The following is a 24543-nucleotide window of genomic DNA, read 5'->3' on the forward strand; positions in this document are numbered from 1 at the left end:
TTATTTAGTGCACGATCTTCAAGAGTTACACCAGAACCATTTCAATTAAGACAAAAAGATCAACTTTATGATTATTTAACTAAAAATAATTTCGAAATCTTTAAGAATCCTCCATCATTAAATATAAAGTTTATACAATCAGCAATTTCTTGTTTAATAGTATATAATAAACATGATGAATTAATAGAAGAAATATCAAAATGTTATAAACCTGGAATATTTGATAATGTTAATCCTATTTCAATATTCTTTAAAGCTTGGTTTAAACAAATGATATCGAAATATAAATTAGATGAATTACTTAAATATGCAAAAGTTAATACTATTATACCATTTATAGATACATTTAATCCACCATCACAATTCGCTTATTATTTATCAAAGTTTGCTAAACTTCAATCTACAGAAGTAGCTAAAGATATGTTTTTGAAATGTTTCTTAAAGCCTTTAATCGATAATCCGATATTATATAATGTTCATACATATTTAAATGAATTAAATAAAACGGAATTCATTAATACAATAATTAAATGTAATGAATATCAAGAATTATTAGAATCAATGATTAATTCTGAACCAATATATCCAGTTATTAAAATCGATACATTTGTAGTAGATCGACAAATAGTTGTATCTTATATAGGTGAACGACCTATGACTACTGATCGATTATTAGGTACATATTCTAATAAATCATTAAAACCTGATCAAGCTATCATCATGAATACATTTAATTGGTTAATGGATGCAGGTGAATTTAATGATGGATCAAAAGCTTTTTATATATTACCTCCGAATATACCTGATTTACCTATTGATATTTTAATAATACAATTTAATTTACATTTACAAAACATTAAAAATAATTATATTTTTATCATTGATATAAAAAATATTACTGAAATGTTTATAAATCATTTTATGTATATGATTAAAAATACACCAAAAGATTTATGTGATAAAATTAAGAAAATTTATTTAATTAATCCTTCATATGATTCAGCAAAACTTTTAAATGATAATTTAACAAATGTTATCAAACAAAACACTAAATTAAATGAAAAAATTATAATTACTGATGATATAACTAATTATTTAACATCTAAAGACAAAGTATATTTACCAGAACAAGCATTTGGTATTAAATATGAAAGAAGAGGTTATATATCAGTTACATATAATTCTATTTCAGCTTCATTTATCATATGTAATTTATCTGTAACATTATTATCGAATATTAATATTTTAGGTAATAAAACTAATGTAATATTACAAATTCCAATATATACAATTCAATCAGTTGAATATAAGAATGATGTAATTATAAAATATTCAACAAAATTAGGAGTTCAATCAATAACATTAAAGACTAATAAAGGTAAATATATAATGGATTCATTCCAATTACTTAAAGAAAGAGTTAATACAGTAGCACAATTAAATGTATCTAATTTATTATCTACAATGACACCATTATTTAAGATCCAAATGATATCATTTTCATTATATTTAATAGCTTTAAGACCTTCATATTTAATTAATCAAGTCTTACAATTATTTGAATCATCGATACGAAAAGATTCAATAAATATTATTAATTGTCCAATAATATCAATGACATCTAATAAGATTAATATGGGAATATTATTTGAAGAAGTAATAAATAGTGGTTATTTAGAAGAAGTTGTAAATTCATTAATAAATTATATTGATATTAATGAAAAGAATAGTTTAGATGCATTAATAGTATTATTACCATTATTTGTTAAATTTATTAATATATCGAAAAGTATTCCTTCATTAAGTAAAATAATTAGTGGAATTTATCATACGATTATTGATCCTCAAATGCTTTATTCATTACAACGTTATTTCTTTAATGAAATTAATAATCAAACAGCTATTGAGGTCTCAATTTATATCATCTTACAAAGTAATATTGATATTAATATAGCAAAACGTTGTTTACAATCATTTATGTGGAATCAAAGTAAATTAATGGGTGAAATTATAATCAAGAAATTATTTGATGGTATAATACGAAGAAGAACTTTTGGACATTTAATTTCACCAATAAAATTCTTTTCAGCAATTCATACATTACCATTTAATTCTAAAGAGTTTTCGACTATTGATTTACCATTATTCTTCTTTGGCTTAGTAATGGGATTAGCATATTCTACAGATGAATTAATACAAATGTTAAATCCATGTTTCGAAGGAATGTTTGAAAATATAATACAAATAAATCCAAATTTACAAATTCAATTAAATAATTTCCAACAAAAAATTAATTTAATTATGTTACATCCTAAAACATTAAAACCGATTAAATTCATTTCATTAGTTGATTCTATATTAGAAATCATTGATAAAGATTATCAAGAAAGATATCGTAAATATTTCATTGATACTAAACTTGATGATAATCCAGAAATTTGGTTCATTAAGAAATCAGGTTCTTTATTATATAAAGAAGGTACAATGAATGATGTCTTAAAATATATGATACAAATGCCGATATTATTTAATTCGAATGATTATGGGCCACAAAAATTATCAATATGTTATGAATCATTAACAAAAATTATAACTAAATTTAATAATAATTTAATGATTCCAATTTGTTTATTATTCCCTACTATGTATTGTACTCATCATTCTAATACAATGTTACGAAATAGTTCAATTAAATTAATTAATGTAATTTTAGATTATATTTTTATCGATAATAATAATAATATTAATATAAAACTATTAAAAGAATGTGATAATTATTTATGTAAAATCGGTAATTCTTGTTTAAAGGAATTCCAAACTTTCTTTATGATTGACTTCTTTGATAATTTCCTTAAATCATTTAGTACTGTATTAACTTGTAGTTTCATCGAAATCGACACACGAAAAATTACAATCGATTTATATAAAAATTATTCATTAAAACTTAAAAACACAAATTCATTAATATATTTCATTATACCTTTAGTAGTCTTTGGTAATAATGATATATTATCATGGATATCAAATAACATTTGTAATTTTAGTAATAATAATAAAACTGATAAAGAAATAGTCGCCGAAATTATATTTAAAGATTTCGATAAAAGAAATGAAAGCGAATGTCTATGGGTAATTAACTATTTGATCTCGTTCTTGGGTGGAAGTACATGTCAAAATCGTTTCGATGATATTTTGGATTTGTTATTATACGCTGCTAATAATTATCTAAAGAACTTCGAAAAATTAATCGAAGCAATTTACCAAAAGTGCTTGAACTTGATTAATAATATAGGATCAAATTATAGAACTGAAAAGTTGTCAACACTTTGCGCTGCTTTGTGTAATGCAAAATTGGATACAATTAGAAATGATGAAATTAATGAATACAAAAAATGTGATGAAAATTTGTTGAAGCAATGTGTTTATACTGCTTTGAGCACATTGGCCGATGCTGTTTATTTCAATGGGTTTGGAAAATGAATTTGAATTTATAAAAAAATTTTAGTTTTTAATTGTTTTTGTAAATGATATCCAACAGCTGCAGCTAATTATAAATCATCAGAAGAAATTCAAAAATGCGAACGTTCGGTCTATTGTTGTTATGAAGAAATCTCTAAACAAGTTTGAATAAGACACTATATAACGATTCTTTATTATAAAAATTACAAATCTTGTTTATATTTAGGAGAGCAAAGATGAAATTGATAATTATTGTTTTAACTTTAGGCTAATAGTAAATGTTGTAAAATAACAGAAAATTTGCAGGAACCTGTAGTTTTACATAATCAAAATGTCTTTTTTCAAAACAAAAGATCGCAAAATGAAAAATATAAAGTAGGATTTTATAATAAAATGTAATTACATATTAAAAATGTTACATCATCCCAAGTCTGAAAATTTTCCACTCATGAAGAATAAGTGACCTAGGTTAACTTTTTTTATTTCGCTGAAAAATTTATGGGGTTTATGTTTAATTATTAAATATTTTACTATAAATATTTACCGATTTATCAAGAAAAATAATTTGAAGAAGAGGGTATGAAAATCAAATTATATACTTTATCGAAAGGTAGAACAACGATCAATAAAGTATACAATATGTCTTAATACGACCAAATAAATTAAGAAAATATTTTCAATTAATTATGATCAAAATAAGCTGTTTCATAAAGCAATCAATGTTTCAAAGTTAGCCGGCCAAATAAGCCATGAAAAATCTCGTTTTGGAAATTAAAATTGATATATCTTCAAATTTAGTTTGTAGAATTTTTTTTAAATCTTCAATTATTTATATGGAATAATAAATTATATTTTAACAGCCTTTAAAGAAAATCGTGCAACAGTTTTCAGAGCAATATGCATTGAAAATTCGACGTTTTTCTTGTATCAACGCAAGAAAAAGTGACTTCAGCGGTTTCCAAAAAAATTGAGCCAAATCTGTTCATCTCTCTGAAATATTTCTGATGAAATTGACTGCGTCATCCGGTTTTCGTCTGTTCTTCCAAGTTTGTAAGGTCAAAAATTATTGACATATATTGAATAGTTTATATTTTATATTTTTGAAAATTGAATATGCGACCGGTCTAATAAGACGTTCTGTTCGAAACGCCCTCTCAATTAGCCGCTAGAATTAAATCAATTTTTTCGGATTCCATTTGTCATAATGTAACGTGCATTTAATTTTCAATATGTTTGAAATTTTTGAATAATGTTTATTGAAATTTTTATTCTCAAAAAATTCTAGCATTCAAATTTGTGTTGGTGGCCAAATTTTCAGCTCTGTTGTAAACTTTTAAAACCATTCAACATCAAAGAATGGATCTGATTTGAAAAAGTCCCATGAATTGGCGAGCTGGATTTGTTCTTCTAATCTAAATTGTATTTCGTTCATTTTTTGTGTGGATATTTGCGGAATTACTGGGGCTTGTGGTGGTTGAACATTGATATTAGGCTTTGGAACTTCAAATTGGTTAAAGTTTGGAATTTGCTCTAGAGGTTGAGCTTGTTCTCTAGGAGGCATTCTATTGCTCATATCATAAATCTGTGGAATAACATTTGGTTGAATTTGAAATAGGCGATTAATCTTCCCACTCTTGCGTAGTTGCATATACCTGTAACGACACTGTACATCACTTCTATTTCCTAGCTGTGCGGAGACTTTCATCCAGTTTTTTTCACCATGTTTCACAACAAGTTGTACAAGTCTTCGCTCTTCTTCTGGAAGCCAATGACCTTTACATATTTTTGGATCTAAAACACGAATCCACCTTTGCGAGCACATGGAACAAGTTCTTCCATTGCCAACAAAAGTAGAAACTGCTCCCCAATTTTCTATTCCAAATTTATGTATTGCGTACAAAAGTCTGGCATCTTCATTGGCTGTCCAAGAGCGTGTTTTTTTCCGGGCGTTTGGCATTCTTTCTGTTTCAATTTCTGTATTTTCAGGAATTGGATCATTTTCACAGTCAAGAATTGCTTTTAGTCTTTCGAATGGGGCTGTACTTTTAACGAAGCGTGAAAGACTTTCACACATGACTTCAAAAGGAATTAAGCCATAAATGTATTTGGAAAAGCAATCCTTGATGAATTCGATATCATTTGGGCTCTGATTTACACTTACTTCTTTGAGATAGTTTAAAGCAACATCGACAAGGGGGGAGTTTTTTTTCTGCATAGTCATGATGAAATTACGATATGGCAATGTTTTACGACAACAATCATGAACAGCTTTTTCTGAAACCCCATTGAATTAACAATTCACTCACCAAGTGAAATCACTATCAAAAAACCCCAGTTTTCATTAGCGTCATCGGTTTTTTGATGTTCTCTCAAATGATTGAAAACAGGAGTATCGTCCTAACTTTTTGAAACAAGTTCTATCAAAATCGTCATTGAATTTTTTTAAAAGCAAACTCGTCCTTTTTATCGACCGTTATGAACGGTAATCGGAAGCCCAGAAATTCTGCAACAGAGCCCTGGGCTCGAATAAATTATTGGGTTTTGGCGTTGCAGCCCATGCTAGTTTTAAGTTATGAACAGGTTCTCTTGATTTTTCAAATCATGAATAAAAATAATTTAACCAATAACAAAATTTGGAGCATCCAGGAGTACTTATGATGATATAGATAAGGTGCAGATGAAAATTATTTGTCAAGTTATGAATTTTTTACAATTATTTAATTTTGTATTGATATTTTCAAATTTATAACGCCTTGTCGTTTCATAAAAATCGATATTTAATATCAAAATTGGACTAGGTACCTAAATAAAAAAAATTTATGTAATATTGATCATTATATTCATAGTTTGTCAGTTAAGTCATGAAAAGGCCTTAAAGTGTCGTCCGATCTCTTTCAGTCCAATTGGTGTGTTTGTAAATATCATTAAAAGAAAGAAGAATGAAAAGGTAAATTTGTCATACGATCAAAATGATCCCATTTTATAGAACGGTTCATTTTCCACACAAAATTTCTGGGATAAATCAAAACAACTGTAAACCCCAAAAAAATTGAATACAAATACACAACAGTTTATCATAAAATGTTTTGAAAAAGTAAAAAAGGTTTGTATACAATCATAAAAAATATCATCAAAAGCTTTGGTTTGAAATAGCATCGTTTTCATCAGTTTTGAGTCTGATAAAATTTTTGCAACAAAGCGCTTCTAAGTACAAAACCATTGCATATATCGTATTGGAATCAGTTAAGTCGAAATAGGGAATACTTATGAGGAATGGCAAATAATTTTTGGCAATGATGAAACTTTAAAAAATAATTTGATTCAAAAATCTTCATTGCCCAATGAATGCAAATATCAAAAAGGTTTTTAAACATCAACAAATTCATTATGTTCTTAAACATATTGATATCATGGTACATGTCATGAGATAAAGCAAACTCTTTGAATCTATCTAGAAAATAGAAATCGAATTGAACCTTTATAAAGGGTCTATCCCCATGGGGATGGAAGTGTTAATTAACATTTTTTTGAAAATAAGATTCACATTCTTGAAATTATTGATTTTATAAACATAAAACTACGAAAATATGATTATTTATTTCTCATTATAGAGAAAATAATGTAATGATTCCCCTGTGATCACAATTGTTAAAATCTTCTTAGAATTATCTTAATTTATTTGATTCTTTAAATAAGTAAAACTTCAATTGTCATGTTGATATATTTTATCTTTATAGAGGCTTTATATATGCTTTACAATCTGTGTTGGTTATCTTTGTTTCTTAGATAAAAATTCATTACATAAGAATTAATAATGTTTTAAAAACGATTGTGTATAGAATCTCTCTTTCTCTTTGTCAAAAACAAATCATATTCTAATTATAAATATTTTAGTGGTATAATATCTTTATATACTTCACAATGTGAATAAATGAAGAGGTGAAATACAACTTAAATTTTTTTATATCAATATAAATTTTTTGTGATATTTTCTCATATACAATTAAAAATTCAAATATTTCTTTTTATTAAAATTACGAGTAACAATGAAATATTTTTATAAACAACCATCATTCATTTGTGGCTAAGAAGTAATTTAACAATTTCACTATTCCCGTTTTGGTCTGCAAACATAAGTGCTGTTTTATTTAATTTGAATAATTTCCAAAAAACATCTAAAAACATCAAATTTTCAATATAAATATTAAATAAAATTAGTAAATAGATTTAGAATTAATATCGATTCCTTTTTGTTTAAGAAGTAATTTAACTATTTCTATGTTACCATTTTTAGATACATAAATAAGTGCTGTTTGAAACAATTCAAATAATTTCCTAATATTATCTATAAACAATAAATTATTAAAATAAATATTTAATAAAACAAATAAATATCTTTTGCATTAACATCAATTCCTTTTTTTTTAAGAATTATCTTCACTATTTCATTATAACCTTTTTCAGATGCCCAAATAAGTGCTGTTTTATTTAACTAGAACAACTTCCAAGTATTAATATTAAACACCAGATCTTTAAAATATAAATTATATAAAACAAATAAACACTTTTAGCGTTAACATCTATTCCTTTTTGCCTAAGAAGTAATTTAACTATTTCTACTTTACCACTCCAAGATGATTTCATAAGTGGTGTCATAAATATTTTAAATAATTTCCAAATATTATACTGAAATATTCCAAAGCTATTATAATAAATTCTAAACAATACAAATATATATCTTTTGTATTAATATCAATTCCTTCTTGTTCAAGAAGTATTTTAACTATTTCTATATGCTCTCTTAAAATTGCCCATGTAAGTGCTGTATAAAATAATTTAAATAATTTCCAAACATTTTATTGAAACATCAAACTTTTAAAACAAATTTTAAATGAAATAAATATATATCTTTAGCATTAATATCAACTCCTTCTTGTTCAAGAATATATTTAACAAGTTCTAAATTTCCTGATTTTGAAGAAAAACATAAAATATCCTTAGGAATTTGGTTATTTTGAAGAAAATCCTTAACAAGGTATAGGTTTCCAGATCTTGCTGATTCATTAATAATATATTCATTGATTTTAACAGCTTCTTTTTCCAAAAACCCTAAGATTTCATAATTTCCACTATTAATACAATTATAAGCTAAATAATTAAAGTTTTCTTCCGATGTTTCAGTTTTATTTTCATAAATATATTTAAAAACATCATTTCGATGAAATTCAATTGCAGTTTTATATGCATCTTCAAATGATAAATGATTTTGTTCACATAAATGAATTATCTCTAAGTTTCCACCTGCAACAGCATATTTACCTGTGTTTTCTACATTTGCATTATTCATAAGCAAATATTTAAAACATTTTACAGCAGAAAAAAATGCTGCATAATCAATTAATGTAACATTTTCATGATTAACATATGAACATCTTTCATAAAGAGATGGTTCAATTATTTGATTAAAATCAAAATCGCTTTGTGATGATATTTCTTGAAGTTTTTCAATTTCATCATTTCGAATTATTTGTGCAAGTTCATTTGGATTATGCCCCTCTTTAACATATTTTTTATGGAGTTCCCAATTATTCCTTGAAAGTTCTTCATAATTTTCAATAAATTTTCTACTGAATGGATCATTCCTATAAATTTCATGGTTTTCTTCTTTTGTTTTGTAATGTGCAAAATATTTTGATGATATATTTTTGACAACATTAACATCGATTAAATTTTGTTCAATCATTTTCTCAATTATATAATATGATTCATGTGATTTAAAATTAGAAATGTATTTTATAAAAAATTCGATATTTTGGGTGTTACTTTTGGTTATTTCTTTTTCTTTAGTTTGTAATGTTTTTAAATATCTTAAGTAAATATCAGTTGTGTTCTTTTGTGAGCGGAAAGCAAAGAAAATTAAATTGCTTATGATCAAATTAAATGAATATGGATTTTTCGAATCGTATAATTTTATTGTTTTTTGAACATAAGAATCAAGTTTTTCTTCAGTTAATTTGAAAATTATTCTTTCTAATGTAAGAAGTGCCTTCAAAATAATGTTTGATTGACCGCGCAGTTTCTTCCTACAGTCGAAAGTTCAATGGTTTACATATTTAAATAATTCAATTATCAGCTAGCGGCATCTTGTAGATGTACAGTCACTTTACTTTAGGTTGGAACGGTTTGATTGAATTTTGAATGGAAATTACCCTTCCATCCTAAAATGCAGTGACAGTATATCGAATTTAAAGCTATTATATGTTACACATAAGGAATTCCTTATCAAAACATTTATTAAAAAGAATTTTTATATTAAAATTTGTAACAAAACAAATTTTTATTTTCTAACACGAAGAGTTGCTTTTCCTTTTACATTTGTATGCGTTATTTCTTTCTTTTTTCCTTTTGCTTGTAAATTTTCTTTAGTTTGAGCAGGCGCTTCTGCTTCGTTTTGAGGTGGAACAACCTTTTCTGTATAAAGTTCATTATTTAACCATTTTTCATACCATTCTTGGAACATATTAAACATTTTTTGTCTTTCTTCAGTTCTTTTTTCTTTTAATTCATTTATATCACAACGAGTTTTTTGTATTTCTTGATATATCTCTTTATATTTTTTCTTAAATTCATGTTCTTTCTTTAATAATTCAACTTCGTCTTCAAATAATTTATCTCTTCTTCTAATACCTTTTCTATCAATAATTTTTCCTATGTCAACAATTTGTTGTTGAATCGAATTAATTTCAGTCACAAGTTTCTTCTTATTTTCGATCAAATCTTTAGTTTCTTTTTTATTCTTTTCAAGTTCTTCAGTAAATGACTTCCCATCTCTTAACTTAAATATTTCAAACATTTGTTCTTGAGTTGGTTGTCGTGGACTATTAGCTTTGTTATCAGATAAAAATGAAGCGCCATCAAATCGTGATATAACTTTAAGATAATTAGGTCTATCTTGACTTGCAGCAACGCCAACACTAAAACCTGAATCATCAATAACTCCAACTTCTTTTTGAGCTTTTGAACTTTTCGCTCTTTCTGTTAAAGTAAATTTTTCACTTACTTCTTTCATGACAATATTTGGGATGTCTCTATATCTTCTTTTAATCTCGGCAAAAATTGCTTTTATATGTGAAACCGAATGTAATGGAATATAATCAATTTCATTTGCTAAATATAATCCAACTAAATCTGCAACTTGCGCTTCATCTTCTTGTTTTAACCCATCAATTCGAACAGCTCCTCCAAGTTCATCTTGTAATTTACATTCTGCATGAAGTAAATCAAGTTCACTTTGAAGTCGTTCTATTCTTAATTCGGGTGGTTCCATTATATTAACTTTAGAATTATTTTTTACTTGCGAAAGTTGTGTAGCAAATTGAAAAGTAGAAACAGCATTTTTTATATTTTCTTTCTCGGGCCAAACATTAGCAATAACTGCAGTTCGGCAATTACCTCCAATTGCATCGCGAAGAAGATATGTAAGTTTAGAACGTCGAAATGGTAAATGATCTTTTCCATGATTATTAATGGAAATAACAAGTTGCTGCAAATAAGACATTGATTTGTTAACATACGCAGAATCAGATGCTTCATCTTCGGCTGCAAGATCTAAAAGTTGTAATCTTGAATGAGTCATTCGAGTACCTTTTTTACTTATCATTTCAACAACAAAAACTGTATGACTTCGATATACTTTTCTATTATGTTTATGCTCCATAAGATGAAGTTTAGAATCACCATCAATTAGAAGTTGAAGGGCTTGCGTTACATCTGTAATTTCATGTGATGACATATTTTGGACATATGTATTACCATTTTCATCTTCTGCAATTATCATAGTTTTTTCTTCATCACAAAGAAGGTCATATATAATATTATTATAAATTTGGAAATATTGAATTGAAATTGTAAATTGGATGGTCTTAAATTTGGTGATTTCTTGGAAAATATATGAAAGTGAACGTGGAATGATACCACGATACTTGAAGTGGCGGATACCACCATACATTGTGAATGTTTTCCCGGAACCTCGATGTCCATAACAGAAAATACAACCATTATATCCTTGAATAAATGAATCAACAATTTCGCGAGCTACTTCTTCAAATACAATTTCTTGACTAACATTGTGAAGAACACTATGGAATTTAAATGAATAATTACTTTCAGGTGAATTTAAAAAATTTAGTGGATCTGATTTATCAATATTAACAGTAATTGTTTGATGGTCGTCATATATTTTAATGCTTTCTCCTGCAAAATTTGTTGTCGGCCTTGTTCTAATAAAGACCTTTATTGGGAGAACAGTCATTCCTCTTTTGTAACGTACAAATATTCACCTCACAATTTTTGTATAGTTTATTTTCAGTTAACATTTATGCACTTTTTCGTAAAAATTTCTTAATTTAATAAAAGCAAAACTAATTTGGAGAATAACTTTAAATATTACTAAACAAAAAATAGTGATAAGATCTTTGATCTCAACATAATTGACTCTTAACTAATCATTTCTTATTTGATTTGTTTATTGTTTCACGCGCTTGCTTAAGATGTAATTTGTAAGTTCTTCTTGTTTCAATAAATTTTTTTGAATGTTGCCAAAAATGTGCTTCGCGTTGTTTGCGGAGCAAAGCGAAGCAAACAAAAAAAAGTTTTATAATTAACTCATTGAGAAATAGTTATGAAATTATATAAAAGTTAAGAGTAGAATAAAGAATAGTGCGGGTGGTAAAACATGATTAATTAATATTTTTAAAAAAACATAAGAATCATTAGAATATGATATATTTTGAATAATGAATTAAGATTTTTATATTAAAATATAAATTGAAAATAAGTAAAAAGATGTTAAATAAATTCCTTTAAAAAACATATGAATATACTTTCCCAGAACATCAGATAGCTTAAGATTGGTTTTGGGGAATTAACAAGTTTACGAAAATTGCTATCTTAATGTTTTTTGACTGGCGACTACGATCGTAGTTGCAGATACATTGATTTCTGTTCTTGTTTTAAAATCTCATCGGTTGGCAAATTGTTGGTATATAAAAGTGTAATTTTTAACCAAAGCAATGGAAGCACAAATATCTCTTGAACATATCATTTTTAATTTAAAGGAAGAAGATCTTGAGATATCAATTCAACAGACAATGAAATTATATGAATCAAATTTATATTCATTTAACTTTATCATCAGTAAATTAGTTTTTTATGCATTTTATTCTCAAGGTAATACTTACAATGTTTATTTAGATTACTTGGAATCACTTCAAAATCTTGAATCAGAAATTAATAAAAATGGTCCTAAGCTTATTGATATTTTTAGTTTAATTTTATTAAAAACAAAAGACCATTTACAAGAATCATATTATCTAATAGAAAGAATGATTGAACGAAATTTAATTGATAAAAATATTACAAGAAACATTGATTTTAAATATTTTGCACATTATAAAACAGAAAAAGAAAATAAAATTGTACTTTATAAGGGAGGTATGGAAGATTATTTTCATAAAAATTATAAAAAACTTACAAGGAATAATTTTAAACTTCATAAAAAATATGTTAAAGAAGGCGTTAATCCGAATGAAATTATCAAAATAATTCGAAATGATGAAATAAAAAAACTTCAAGAAATATCATCACAAGCAAATTTTGATTTTAATCAAAAAATTAACCCATCAATTTATGAAAGATATTCTTTTATTAACAGACCTAATATTTCATTAATTGATTATACAGCATTTTTTGGATCTATTAAATGCTTTAAATATTTACTTATGAATGGAGCAGTTGCAGAAGATACGGGTAAATATGCAATTGCAGGTGGAAATATTGAGATTATTCATTTATGTGAACAAAATCATTCATCATTTGATAAAGCATATGAAACAGCAATTGAATTTCATCGAAATAATATCTTTTATTATCTTTATGATAATAAAATTAAAAAATCCTTTAATGTAGAAAATTTAGTAAAAATATGTATTTTTTATGACAACTATGAAATATTTTCATTTTTGCAAGAAAAAGAAGGTATAAAATTTGATGATGATATTATCAATAAAATAGCAACACATGGTAACTTGTTTATTCTTAAATATTTCCTCGAAAATTATCCAGTGCCAAAAAATATATTAATATCTTCAGCAGAATCAGAAAATATTGAACTTGTTAAATATCTTCTAGAACAAAAAGGAATAGATATTAATTATAGTGATATATGCTTTGATGATTTAAAATATATTATGATAATTTTATCTTTCTTTAATTAATTCTATATTTCTTTTTTTGGTCTAGAATTTCTTTTAATATTCTACAATTTCATTTAATAATTTGTAATTTATTTTAATTACTTAAAATTCATTTTAACAATTTGATATTGGTTTTAAGTATTTTATATCCATTTTAATAATTTTGTATTTCTTTTAAAATTTTACAATTCCTTTTAATATTTTAGGATTTGTTTTAAATATTATATATTCGTTTTGATAATATAATATTTGCTTTAATTATTTAATGATTTTTTTAGTTGTTTGAAGTTTGTTTTAACAATTTTATTTTTGTTTCAATAATTTATTGTTTATTTTGATGATTTAAAATTCATTTTTGTGTTTTCAAATTTATTTTAATAGTTTAGAACAGTACTTCATAAAGCAATTGAAAACAATAATGTTGAATTCGTTAAATTACTTTTAGAACATAAAGGAATTAATGTTAATGCAATTTATATTGATTTATATGATTTGAAATTCATATAAATAATTTGATATCTATTTGACGAACTTTATATATCTTTCATTAATTTAAAATTTCTTTTTAAATCCTAAAATTTCTTTTGATAATCTGTGGTTTATTTTTGTGAATGATAATTTGTTTGAAAAATTTGTAATTTGTTTTGATGATTCGAAATTTGTTTTTATCAATTACAGTTTATTTGAGCAATTTTATATTTATTTATGTAGCTTGAAATTTGTTTTTATCAATTGCAGTTTATTTGGGAAATTTTATATTTGTAAATCTAGTTTGGAATTTATTTTAACAACTTTATATTTGTTTTTATAATATGATATTTGTTTTTGTAATTTATCATTTGTTTTAATAATTTGATATTTATTTTAATCATTTGAAATTCTTTTTAATTAATTTCTGTCTGTTTGAATAATTTACAGTTTATTTTGTTGATTTGATATTCATTTTAAAAATTTAGAATTTATTTTAATGATTCGGAACAGCACTTCATTTTGCAATCAGAAATAATAATATCGAATTTGTTAAATTGCTTTTAGAGCATAAGGGGGTTGACATCAATGCAAAATATATTGATTTATATAATTTGAAATTTATTTAAATAATTTTACATTTATTTAAAGAATTTATCGTTTATATTATTAATTTTATATTAATTTTAATCATTTAAAATTTATTTTAATTATTTTGTGTTTGTTTAATGAATTTGATGTTTGTCTTCTTGTTTTGATATTTATTTTAATAACATATTATTTGTTATAATAATTTAGAATTAGTTTTAATTGTTTAACATTTGTTTCAATAATTTCATATTTATTTTAATGTTTCAAAATTTGTTTCAATAATTTCGTGTTTGTTTTGGTTGTTTTATATTTTTTTCAACAATTTATCATTTGCTTTAATTATTTGAGATTTATTTTAACTATTTCGTGTCCATTTTAATTGTATAAAATTTAATTTAATAATTTGGAACAGCTCTTCATTTGGCAGTTAATGACAATAATATAGAATTGGTTAAATTGCTATTAGAAAAAGGCGCTGATGTTGTTGCAGTATATGTTTTATTATATAGTATGAAATCCTTTTTAATATTTTAATTTTTGCTTTGCGAATATAAATTTTGTTTAAATAATTTGAAATTTCTTTTTATTGTTTGAAATTTCTTTTAATATTTTGATATTTGCTTTTATAGTTTTATATATGTTTTAAAAATTTAGAATTCGTTTTTTTGATATAATGTTCGTTTCGTTGATTTAAAATTCGTTTCATTATTTTAAAATTGATTTTCATTATTTAATTTTTATTTTAATGTTTTATTGTTTGTTTTAATAAGTTAAAATTTGTTTTTATAACTTAAAGGTTCTTTTGATAATCTGATGTTTTTTTAAAAAAATTGAAGTATCAAAATATTATTTAGAAGTTATTCACATTGTTTTTAACAGCAATTCAAATTGCAACAGCAAAAGGAAACAAAGAAATGATAAGTCTACTTACGAAAAAGACACGGGAACTTTAATTAAATATTGTTTTAAAATAGGTTGAATTAATAAATAATTTCCGTGTAGAACTTTTTTTTTTAATTCATTTGATAAGTTATTTCTTATTTATTGAATTAACCAAATGATACGAAAACCCAGCCCTTAATTAATAAGAGTATTTGGATAAATATTTTATAGAAACAATAAATAATAAATGCATTTATTTGTTAACAAATAAGAAAACAACATTTAGCGATAATTTATGAAAAAGTGGATTTTGAAATGTTTACTCATTATAAAAAACCGATGCATTCAAACCATTTAAAATTCGGCTTTCCCAGAATGCCCAGAGAAAGGTCATAAAAAGTTTAAAAAAAGCGACACATCCTTATCTTTGGATGAATGTTATGTGCATTACTTATTTCTCATTGTTAAAAGCATAGGCATGACATCATTACATAATTGATTGGTTCAAACTCACTACTCCAATAAATAATTTTTGTTTATCCAAAATAACGTTATAAAAAATACCAGATACATGAGCTGGAAGGAAACATAAGTTTAGAAAAATAATTTTTTTCTAATGATACAAAATACATAACAACAACTTCTATTTCTTGTATGCTTTTTCTATGTCCCTGCAAACGAGCCAGTATTTTAATAACTTATTGGAGTTTGTTTCATAAGGAAAAAATGCTTTTCTGCACCAAAATTTTTCTGACAAAATAATTTGAACGAAAATATTAATGCCAATATGAGAGGAAATGAAACCATCCCACAAATCAGGCAGGATGATTTAATTCCAATTGGAACAATAGTAGATAACTACGAGATCATGGAGTGTATTGGGAGCGGTTCATTTAGTCATGTTTATATTGCTAAACATATTCCGACCTCAAATTATTGCGCAGCGAAAGTTGTAAATCTTAAAAACATCACAGGAAATAGTCTTACAAATACATTACGTGAACTTAGTGTGTTTATGCAAGTTTCACATCCATCAATTTGTCATTTATACAGTTATTCTTTATTTCAAGATAATCTTATCTTTTTTATAGAGTATGCAACTGGAGGCACATTGTTAGATTATGTTATTCAACGCCAAGGTTTAGGAGAACATGATGCACAAATTTTATTTATTCAAATTTTTGACGCAATTCGATATCTTCATATATACCATTTTGCAGTTCATCGTGATTTAAAGTTAGAAAATATATTACTTGATTCCAAAAACAACATAAAAATAATAGATTTTGGATTAACAGGTACATTTTACAATAATACTCTTAGGACATTTGTTGGTACAGCAGGCTATCAATCACCTGAAATTATAGCTGGTAATGAGTATAATGAAAAATGTGATGTTTGGTCACTTGGCGTTTGTTTATTTGCTATGGTAACAGGTCGTTTACCTTTTTCTACACAATCAAGTAATTATCGGAAACTTATTCAAGAAGCCACTGATTTAAAGTATCCTTCAACATTTTCACCAGGTCTAGTAGATCTCTTACAAAAAATGCTTGAAGTTCATCCTTCATCACGATGTTCACTTGTTCAACTTCAAAGTCATCCATGGTTACATGGTCTTGATCCAATTGGGAACAACATTGCGCCCAAACCGATAATTTTCTATAAAATCAACGGTTTTTCAGACATATTGAAATATAAACGTCGCCCGACCAAAGCCGATGAAACCGCTCTCAAAAAGTGCGAAGAGTTAAACATTGATCGAAATTCATTGATAGATGATTTACAAAAAGGTATAACAAATTCTAACACTATTACATATTTTTTTATGGTACATCCACTTCTTGAGAAGCCTACTATTTATAATGATTGTCATTCAGCACACGAAGTAGTGCAAATAGTTAACCGGAATAAATTACCACATATACATAAAGTATCACATGTATGTAAAGGACATAATATAAAAAAGAACTTTTCTCCGTGTAAAGCTCCAAACCCATTACTACCTCCACATCCACGAAATAGAACGCCAAGCGTGCTATGTTCGAAAGGCGTATTAACGAAACCTTCAATGCCTGGTAGAAAGAAAAGTTTTTCTTAAGAAAAAAGCGATTTATATAAATGTTTTGTTTAATAAATTGTATTTAAATCCAAATTTTTTTTAAGACAAAAAATATAAAATTTTCAATAAGAAAGACAATTGGCACTTTTCGGTAGCGATTTTAAGGCAATGTAAACTTTTCAATTTTTTATATTATTTGTCACCGGAAAAATGAAGTCAGGAAAGATATATATTAGCTATATCCCACAAGTTATTGAAACCCAAATTCAGCCTATATGGGCAGATACAGTGAAGAAATTTACTAACCTTGTGAAGGGAAAATCAGAAGATGTGATCAAAGAATTTCAAGGTTGGCCACGTTGTTATGAAACTTATTATGAATGTACTAAATCCATTGTTGAGGTAGGAATTTCATCACCGTATGATGCTATAGAGGCTTTATTAATGATTCTTCCTCAAAAAGAAAATGTTAATAACATTTATTCAAAGATTTCTTCATCACTTTCAGTGGACCAATCAAATCCATTACACAAGGAATGTTTTGATCTTTTAATTTATTTTCTATTTGCGGATACGGTTTCACAATTAATGACATATGATAATGGTGAAAAAGATCCACATGTACTTAATGCATGTGTAGCATTACTTAAAAAAGAATATGGAAAAGCATTTGAATCCAAATATCGTCCATTTTTAGAACAAATATTAATTGTCTTATTACGCCAATGTTCAGTTTTAATGTCATTATTTGCCACAAGTGAATCACTTTATAAGCAATCAGTCTCAACCTTATGTGCATCTCTTAGTGAAAAAGATCCCACAATTCGATCACGCGTTATCACATTATATCGACTGTTAAGACATCCTCATGGCAAAGCCTTATCATTTATCAGTGAATATTTATTACCACAATTATCTGATAAGAAGATGTCATCATATTTACCAATCATATATGACTCATTAAAGAACTCAATGTTACAAATTTCAGAGTCCAAACCCGAAGACTTAGCCGAATTAGACAAAATCTTTTCTAAACCAGATAGTTGCATAAAGAAAACAGCAATTGAATATCAGTCGATTTTATTATCACGTAAAGAAAATGTTACAGCCAAAAAATGTTGTGAATTCTTCGAAAAAATACCAAAAGAATCAGAAAGCCAAGCGATTCTTCAAGCATTTCTTAATGTAATTCGTGGTCCATATTTTGTACCTGATAATGAATTTTGGGAATATGGTGAAAAGAATGGCCGATATTTATTAATATTAGAAAAAGGCCAATTATTATTCCCAGATCAACAACAAGATCTTAAAGATAAGACATGTTTCTGTAAGATCTTTTTAGATTATGTTGCTGATAAAATGAACAGTTCGAAAGTTGCCACCAAAATTATCTTTAATATGTTTTCAAGGAACTTAATTGGTACTGTAAGTTGTTTACTTGATTATTATAAGAATTTACCAATTAATGATGAAAGAATTGGACCATTCTTTAATGCATTAACTTTAGTATTTGATAACTCCGTTGGTTTTGTTGAAGGAGGTGGAGATAAAGTTCAAGGACAAATTGATGTATTACGAACTTATATGAAGCCATTAATTGAACAGAAACTTCGAACTTTTGTGCCACCAGAAATGGCACCATTTGCAAGTGTTTGTAAGACTATCTCTGTTCAAGAATGTCCTCAAACAATAACTATTGAAGCACAATTTTGTCCAGATATATCAGGCGTAGGTACATTTCGAGAACGTATTCATGCATCACGTAATAAGATATTAGATATATTTAGTAAGAACTCAAAAGAAATCGTCGAATATAAAAAGAAATTAAAAGTTGTAGCTCGATTCTCACGTAATACTACAACATCATCTGATCGAACAGCAATGTATTTGTTTTCATTAATTTATCAAATAGTTAATAAGGCTGATGCTACTGAAGAATATTTCTTACCAATAGTTAAGAGTACTATTTGTGATCATTTCGAATTAGCATTTTTCGCTCAATATGCTTTACAAATTTTTTATATTAATAAGCCATTTACTGTACAACCAATTTTATCTGCAATTAATACTGTTTTATCACAAACTATAGGTAATTCTTCTGCTTTTACATTAATTAATTTATTATATCAATTAATTTCTTTACCTAGAATGGTAGTTAAAGATGAAGATAAAGAATGGTTTAATAATTGGACAACTAAACTTCAAGCATTACTTTTGATACATTTAACTTCTCCTTTCACTGAAATTCATGATGTAGTATTATTAACTATGCAACGTCTTGATACTATTTGTGATGATTATGGTATAGATACAACAATATTTTCATCATTGACGGAAAATTCAAATCAAATATCGAAAAGAGTATCAGAAAGATTATCTAAAATGCTTGGATTAGAAAACACATTAGAGAATATCTATTTCGAAGATGCTGCACGATTCCCATCGATATTAATTTATACATTATTCTTATCTGAATTTGCTGAAGTTTGTGCACGAAATGAAATCCAAAATGTAATTCAAGAAGTATGGAAATTAAACTTACAAAAATACATTGAAATTCCTACAAATGTTAAAGAACAAATTAAAGATGAAGAATTTATATTAATACGTAATTTACCTATAGTTTCATTATTACATAAATTAGTACCTATGAATCAAAGTACTATTGATATAGTTTTATCAAATGAAAATTATTTAAGACCTATATTTTATTTTAATGCTTATGGAATATTAATGAATATGATAACTAAACCTGATCCAGAAAATGAAATCTTACAAAATCGAATTAAATTTATTGATTCTATAATACCTAATTTAGTTACTTTCATGAATCAAGGTTCTGATTGGGCTTATAAAATATTAAACATATTTACAACTTCTGGTACAATTGAATTAATTAGTTCATTTGCATATAAATTTATTACATTTTTACCTAAGCCTTCAAATGAACAAAAGAATTATTTAATTAATGCACAACATTTCATAGATATAATTAAAAATATCATCGAATCGCCTGATTTTATGTTAAATATTGTTACACAAACTAATCAATCTAAAGTTATTTATAATGATTTCATTAAATGGTGTCATAATGTATTAACTCAATTTGGTATTAAATATAAATCTAATGACTTAAACTTAGATTGTACACCAGAAAATATTAATCGTTGTAATTTTTTCTTAAGTTCATATTGTAATTGTATTAATGGTTTATCTAAAGCATTTTCATTACCTTTTGATCCAGGAATTAGTGGTTCAATTCGAGGTAATGAACAACCAAATTGGATTAAACCTGAACAATTATGGCCAATAGAAGAAAGAAGACATTCATTTGAATTATTAATTGCATTATTTAAATCGAAGAATATTCCATCTAATATTAAAGTTAATGAAGCTTTAATATCATTATTAGAATCAGTTGAAATCTTTGACAATAAATATAATATTAAAGGAGAAATATTTAAAGTTTTGGCAATATTAGATTCAAAAGGTAATCATTTATTTGGTAAAGTATTAACAAATCATCCAATTCTATACCAACATTATTTCAAATATGTATTAAATGTTAATATATCTCGAGGCGTATTCTTCTTTAAAGGAATTGTCGAACAATATGTTGGTAAATATGAAAATGACACACAAATATTAAATGAAGTTGATAAGAAATCAAATGAAAGATGTATTGAAAACACAGGGAAATTATTATTAATTTCATTTGTATATTTATCATCTAATAATGAAGAAAGTCGTAAATTAGCATTCCAATTATTAAGACGTATATTACCAATCTTTTGTTCATTTAATGATCCTTCTGATATTAAACCTTCATCAATTATTAATACTTATATAGCTAAACATAAAGTCGATTTAAGTGGTTTAGGTTTTCCACCATCACCAACACAATTATTTGAATTCTCGAATATCATTGCACAAAATATGCCATTTATATCACATAGTATATTCACTGAAATATTAAACTTCTTAACATTAAAAGATGAAAAAGATTCTATTGATCCACAAACAATTGATACATTATTAAATGTTATCGCACCATTTGCACGATTAATTGACTTAAATTCACCAATAGCTTTACCTAATAATTATAATCAACAAAGTACTTTTACTCCATTTTCTATTATAACAAGTTTAATATCAAAATTCCAAAACATTAATAAATCAAATTATCAAAACTATACACGTATCTTTATAGAAATATGTAATAATCAAGAAAATGTTAAACCATTATTACAAATTCTTGTGATGATAGCAGCGGGTGGAGTAAATATTCCAGCAATACAAACCATATGTTTAGCTTTAGTACAAACACAAACTTCTTCAGTATTAACTATATTAACACAACCATTAACATTTGCTTCATGGTTTAATAATCATATTGCATCTACTAAACTATTATCTAATCGACCTTATTCACCATATAATTGGACAGAATTATCATTAAATGTTATACATGAAATAGTATTATCTAATGTTACATTATTATTACAATATATTCATATCATTATACATTATTGTTTATTATTTGTGAATGATACTAAAAATATTTTACATATCCAAATATTATCTTTATTACAAGCAATCTTTGAAAGTTTCCCTAATCCTATAAACATTGATAAAGATTTTATAATATCTTATACAAACACTGATTCTTCTACATGTGTATCTATTAAAGATATCATTAATTTAATAATTGAACAATTACAAATTGTATTTCCAGATGCTATTAATTCATGGTCAGAAGATGCATTACAATGGGCTACAGGTTGTGGTAATTTGAAATTAGCTTATGAAAGTTGTATTATATATTCATATACATTAAATCATGCATCACCTGAAGATTCATTATTATTAATGAATTCTCTTGATATAGTATTAAATCAAAAGGTTCCACCATCGAATGAAATTATTCATAATGAAATCCTTCCATATATTCATAGTATATTAGTAGCATTATATAAAATTACTCAATTATCCATAGATAATGGTACTGAATCATTATTAATGCATATCTTCCAATTTGTTTCTACATTCATTGATTTAGTTAAAATTGATGCTGAATCATCTAATTTAGCATTACAAGTTTTATTATTATTCATTAATACTAAAACAGCTACAACAGTAGAACAAATCGCACCACATTTATTAAGTGTTGCTAAAATGTTACCATTTACATTTAATGATTCAAATGTTTCATTATTCTTAACATCAATTATATATAATTTACCACCATCAATTTCACAAAGTGTTAAAGTTATCTCATTATCTATGATGTTACCTATTATATTTTCAGTAGTTTCTGCTTTCCATTCTATCGATCCATATTCTACATTTGTATCAGATGATTCTGTTATTAATGTATTTGATTGTGCACGAATTATTGGTGAATCAGAATTTGCAGGCGAAGCTAAATATGCCGAAATCTTTTCTAAATATTTCGGTGATAATTCATATTTATTAGAAACTATAACACCAGAAAAATTACTCGATGTAATCACTAAAGAAATTTGGGATTCTGATCCTGAAGAAGTTAAAAGAATTACTCCTTATTATAAAGCTATAGCACAACAAAATAAAGTTCCTGCAATACGTTCTGCTACATTTGCATCAGTAATATCATTCTTAAACACATCTACTGATAAAGATGTTGCTACGAATTATTTCATTGATATAATTAAAATAGCAATTGAAGATAATAATGCTGTAGCACGTTCATTAATTGCATTAGCAGGTAAAATCACTAAGAAAGATGGAATATTCGCTGATTTGACTCCTTTAAGTATAAATCAAAATGAACCTGAAGAAGATAAAATACAAATTTTAGCTAAAAATGTTCGAAATATTTCACAAAATATTATACCACAATATCCAACAGGTGGTGAAGTTATAATTCAAGACCATAAATGGGCAGTGCCAATGATATCTTTGTCCGAAAACTCACAAGAATCGTGTCAAGACCAAATTAACTCAATAAAGTCTGTGGTATATCAGCCATTCGCTGAACAATTGCAATTTTGGTCAAACGTGCAAGCAAAGCCGCAGCAAAAGATGGAGCATAAGAAGGTAAACGCGCCGTCGCTGTTCGATATGTTCGCACACTCAAAGGCAAAGGCTGAAAAGAAGACAAAGAAATATCAGATGGAACAAAGATTGTCGTCGTTGGAACCACAGAACTTCGTGTTGAGGGATGAAGAACTAGAAGAATTTGAGCGAAGATTGAATTTCTAAAAAATAATTAAATTAATTTTGTGATGAAACCGAATCAAAATCGATAAATATCAGTGACTTGTTTAATAGATTTTGCTTAACTTTGAATTCATGATGTCGAATTTAACAGAAATATCGAAACAGGTTTTGTATTTGCTGTGTATATAAAGCAAAATGTATTGTAGATTTGATATATACTTTAACTTTCATTAAAAGTTTATCATGATAAATGAAATTTTCGAGTGACGACTAAAAAAATAAAAAAATGGTCCCGCAGGGACTTGAACCCTAGACCTTTGCGTTATCAGCACAACGCTCTACCGACTGAGCTACGAGACCTTGCTGATTTCTTTTTATTTATATAGAAATTAATGATATATATTAAACACACCAAATTGGTTAATAACAAATCTCAAGTTCCTGATTTAAGTGTTAAGTATTACCCATATAAACATTAGGCTTCGATGGGAGCTAAATATTTAAGTATTTTGCACCCAACAATTTTGGTAATTTATTCTCTTTCATCCACGAACCAAATGACGTAGGATAACGATAGAACTTTTTTGAATTGATGAAATTGAAAAGTTCTTGTCAAATAACTTTTTG

General features: G+C 26.0%; 4 protein-coding genes across 4 annotated transcripts; 2 read left to right on the forward strand and 2 right to left on the reverse strand.

Moving 5' to 3' along the window:
* Positions 1-4792: 4792 nt before the first annotated feature.
* Positions 4793-5674, reverse strand: GO595_009267 (Myb-like DNA-binding domain containing protein; the record flags this gene model as incomplete). The annotated part of the gene is made up of 1 exon (XM_067922933.1): positions 4793-5674. One exon carries the CDS (start codon positions 5672-5674, stop codon positions 4793-4795), a length of 882 nt encoding a protein of 293 aa, XP_067770269.1.
* Positions 5675-9796: 4122 nt separating this feature from the next.
* Positions 9797-11770, reverse strand: GO595_009268 (kinesin-like protein KIF9; the record flags this gene model as incomplete). The annotated part of the gene is made up of 1 exon (XM_067922935.1): positions 9797-11770. One exon carries the CDS (start codon positions 11768-11770, stop codon positions 9797-9799), a length of 1974 nt encoding a protein of 657 aa, XP_067770270.1.
* A 4670-nt stretch (positions 11771-16440) lies between these two features.
* GO595_009269 (CAMK family protein kinase) lies at positions 16441-17754 on the forward strand (the record flags this gene model as incomplete). The annotated part of the gene is made up of 1 exon (XM_067922936.1): positions 16441-17754. The coding sequence occupies one exon, from the start codon at positions 16441-16443 to the stop codon at positions 17752-17754; it is 1314 nt and encodes a 437-aa protein (XP_067770271.1).
* A 171-nt stretch (positions 17755-17925) lies between these two features.
* GO595_009270 (uncharacterized protein) lies at positions 17926-23958 on the forward strand (the record flags this gene model as incomplete). Its single annotated transcript, XM_067922937.1, has 2 exons — positions 17926-20323; positions 21314-23958. 2 exons carry the CDS (start codon positions 17926-17928, stop codon positions 23956-23958), a joined length of 5043 nt encoding a protein of 1680 aa, XP_067770272.1.
* Positions 23959-24543: the final 585 nt, after the last annotated feature.

The sequence above is a fragment of the Histomonas meleagridis genome, assembly GCF_020186115.1.
Source record: "Histomonas meleagridis strain 2922-C6/04-10x chromosome Unknown contig_9, whole genome shotgun sequence".
NCBI lineage: Eukaryota > Parabasalia > Tritrichomonadida > Dientamoebidae > Histomonas > Histomonas meleagridis.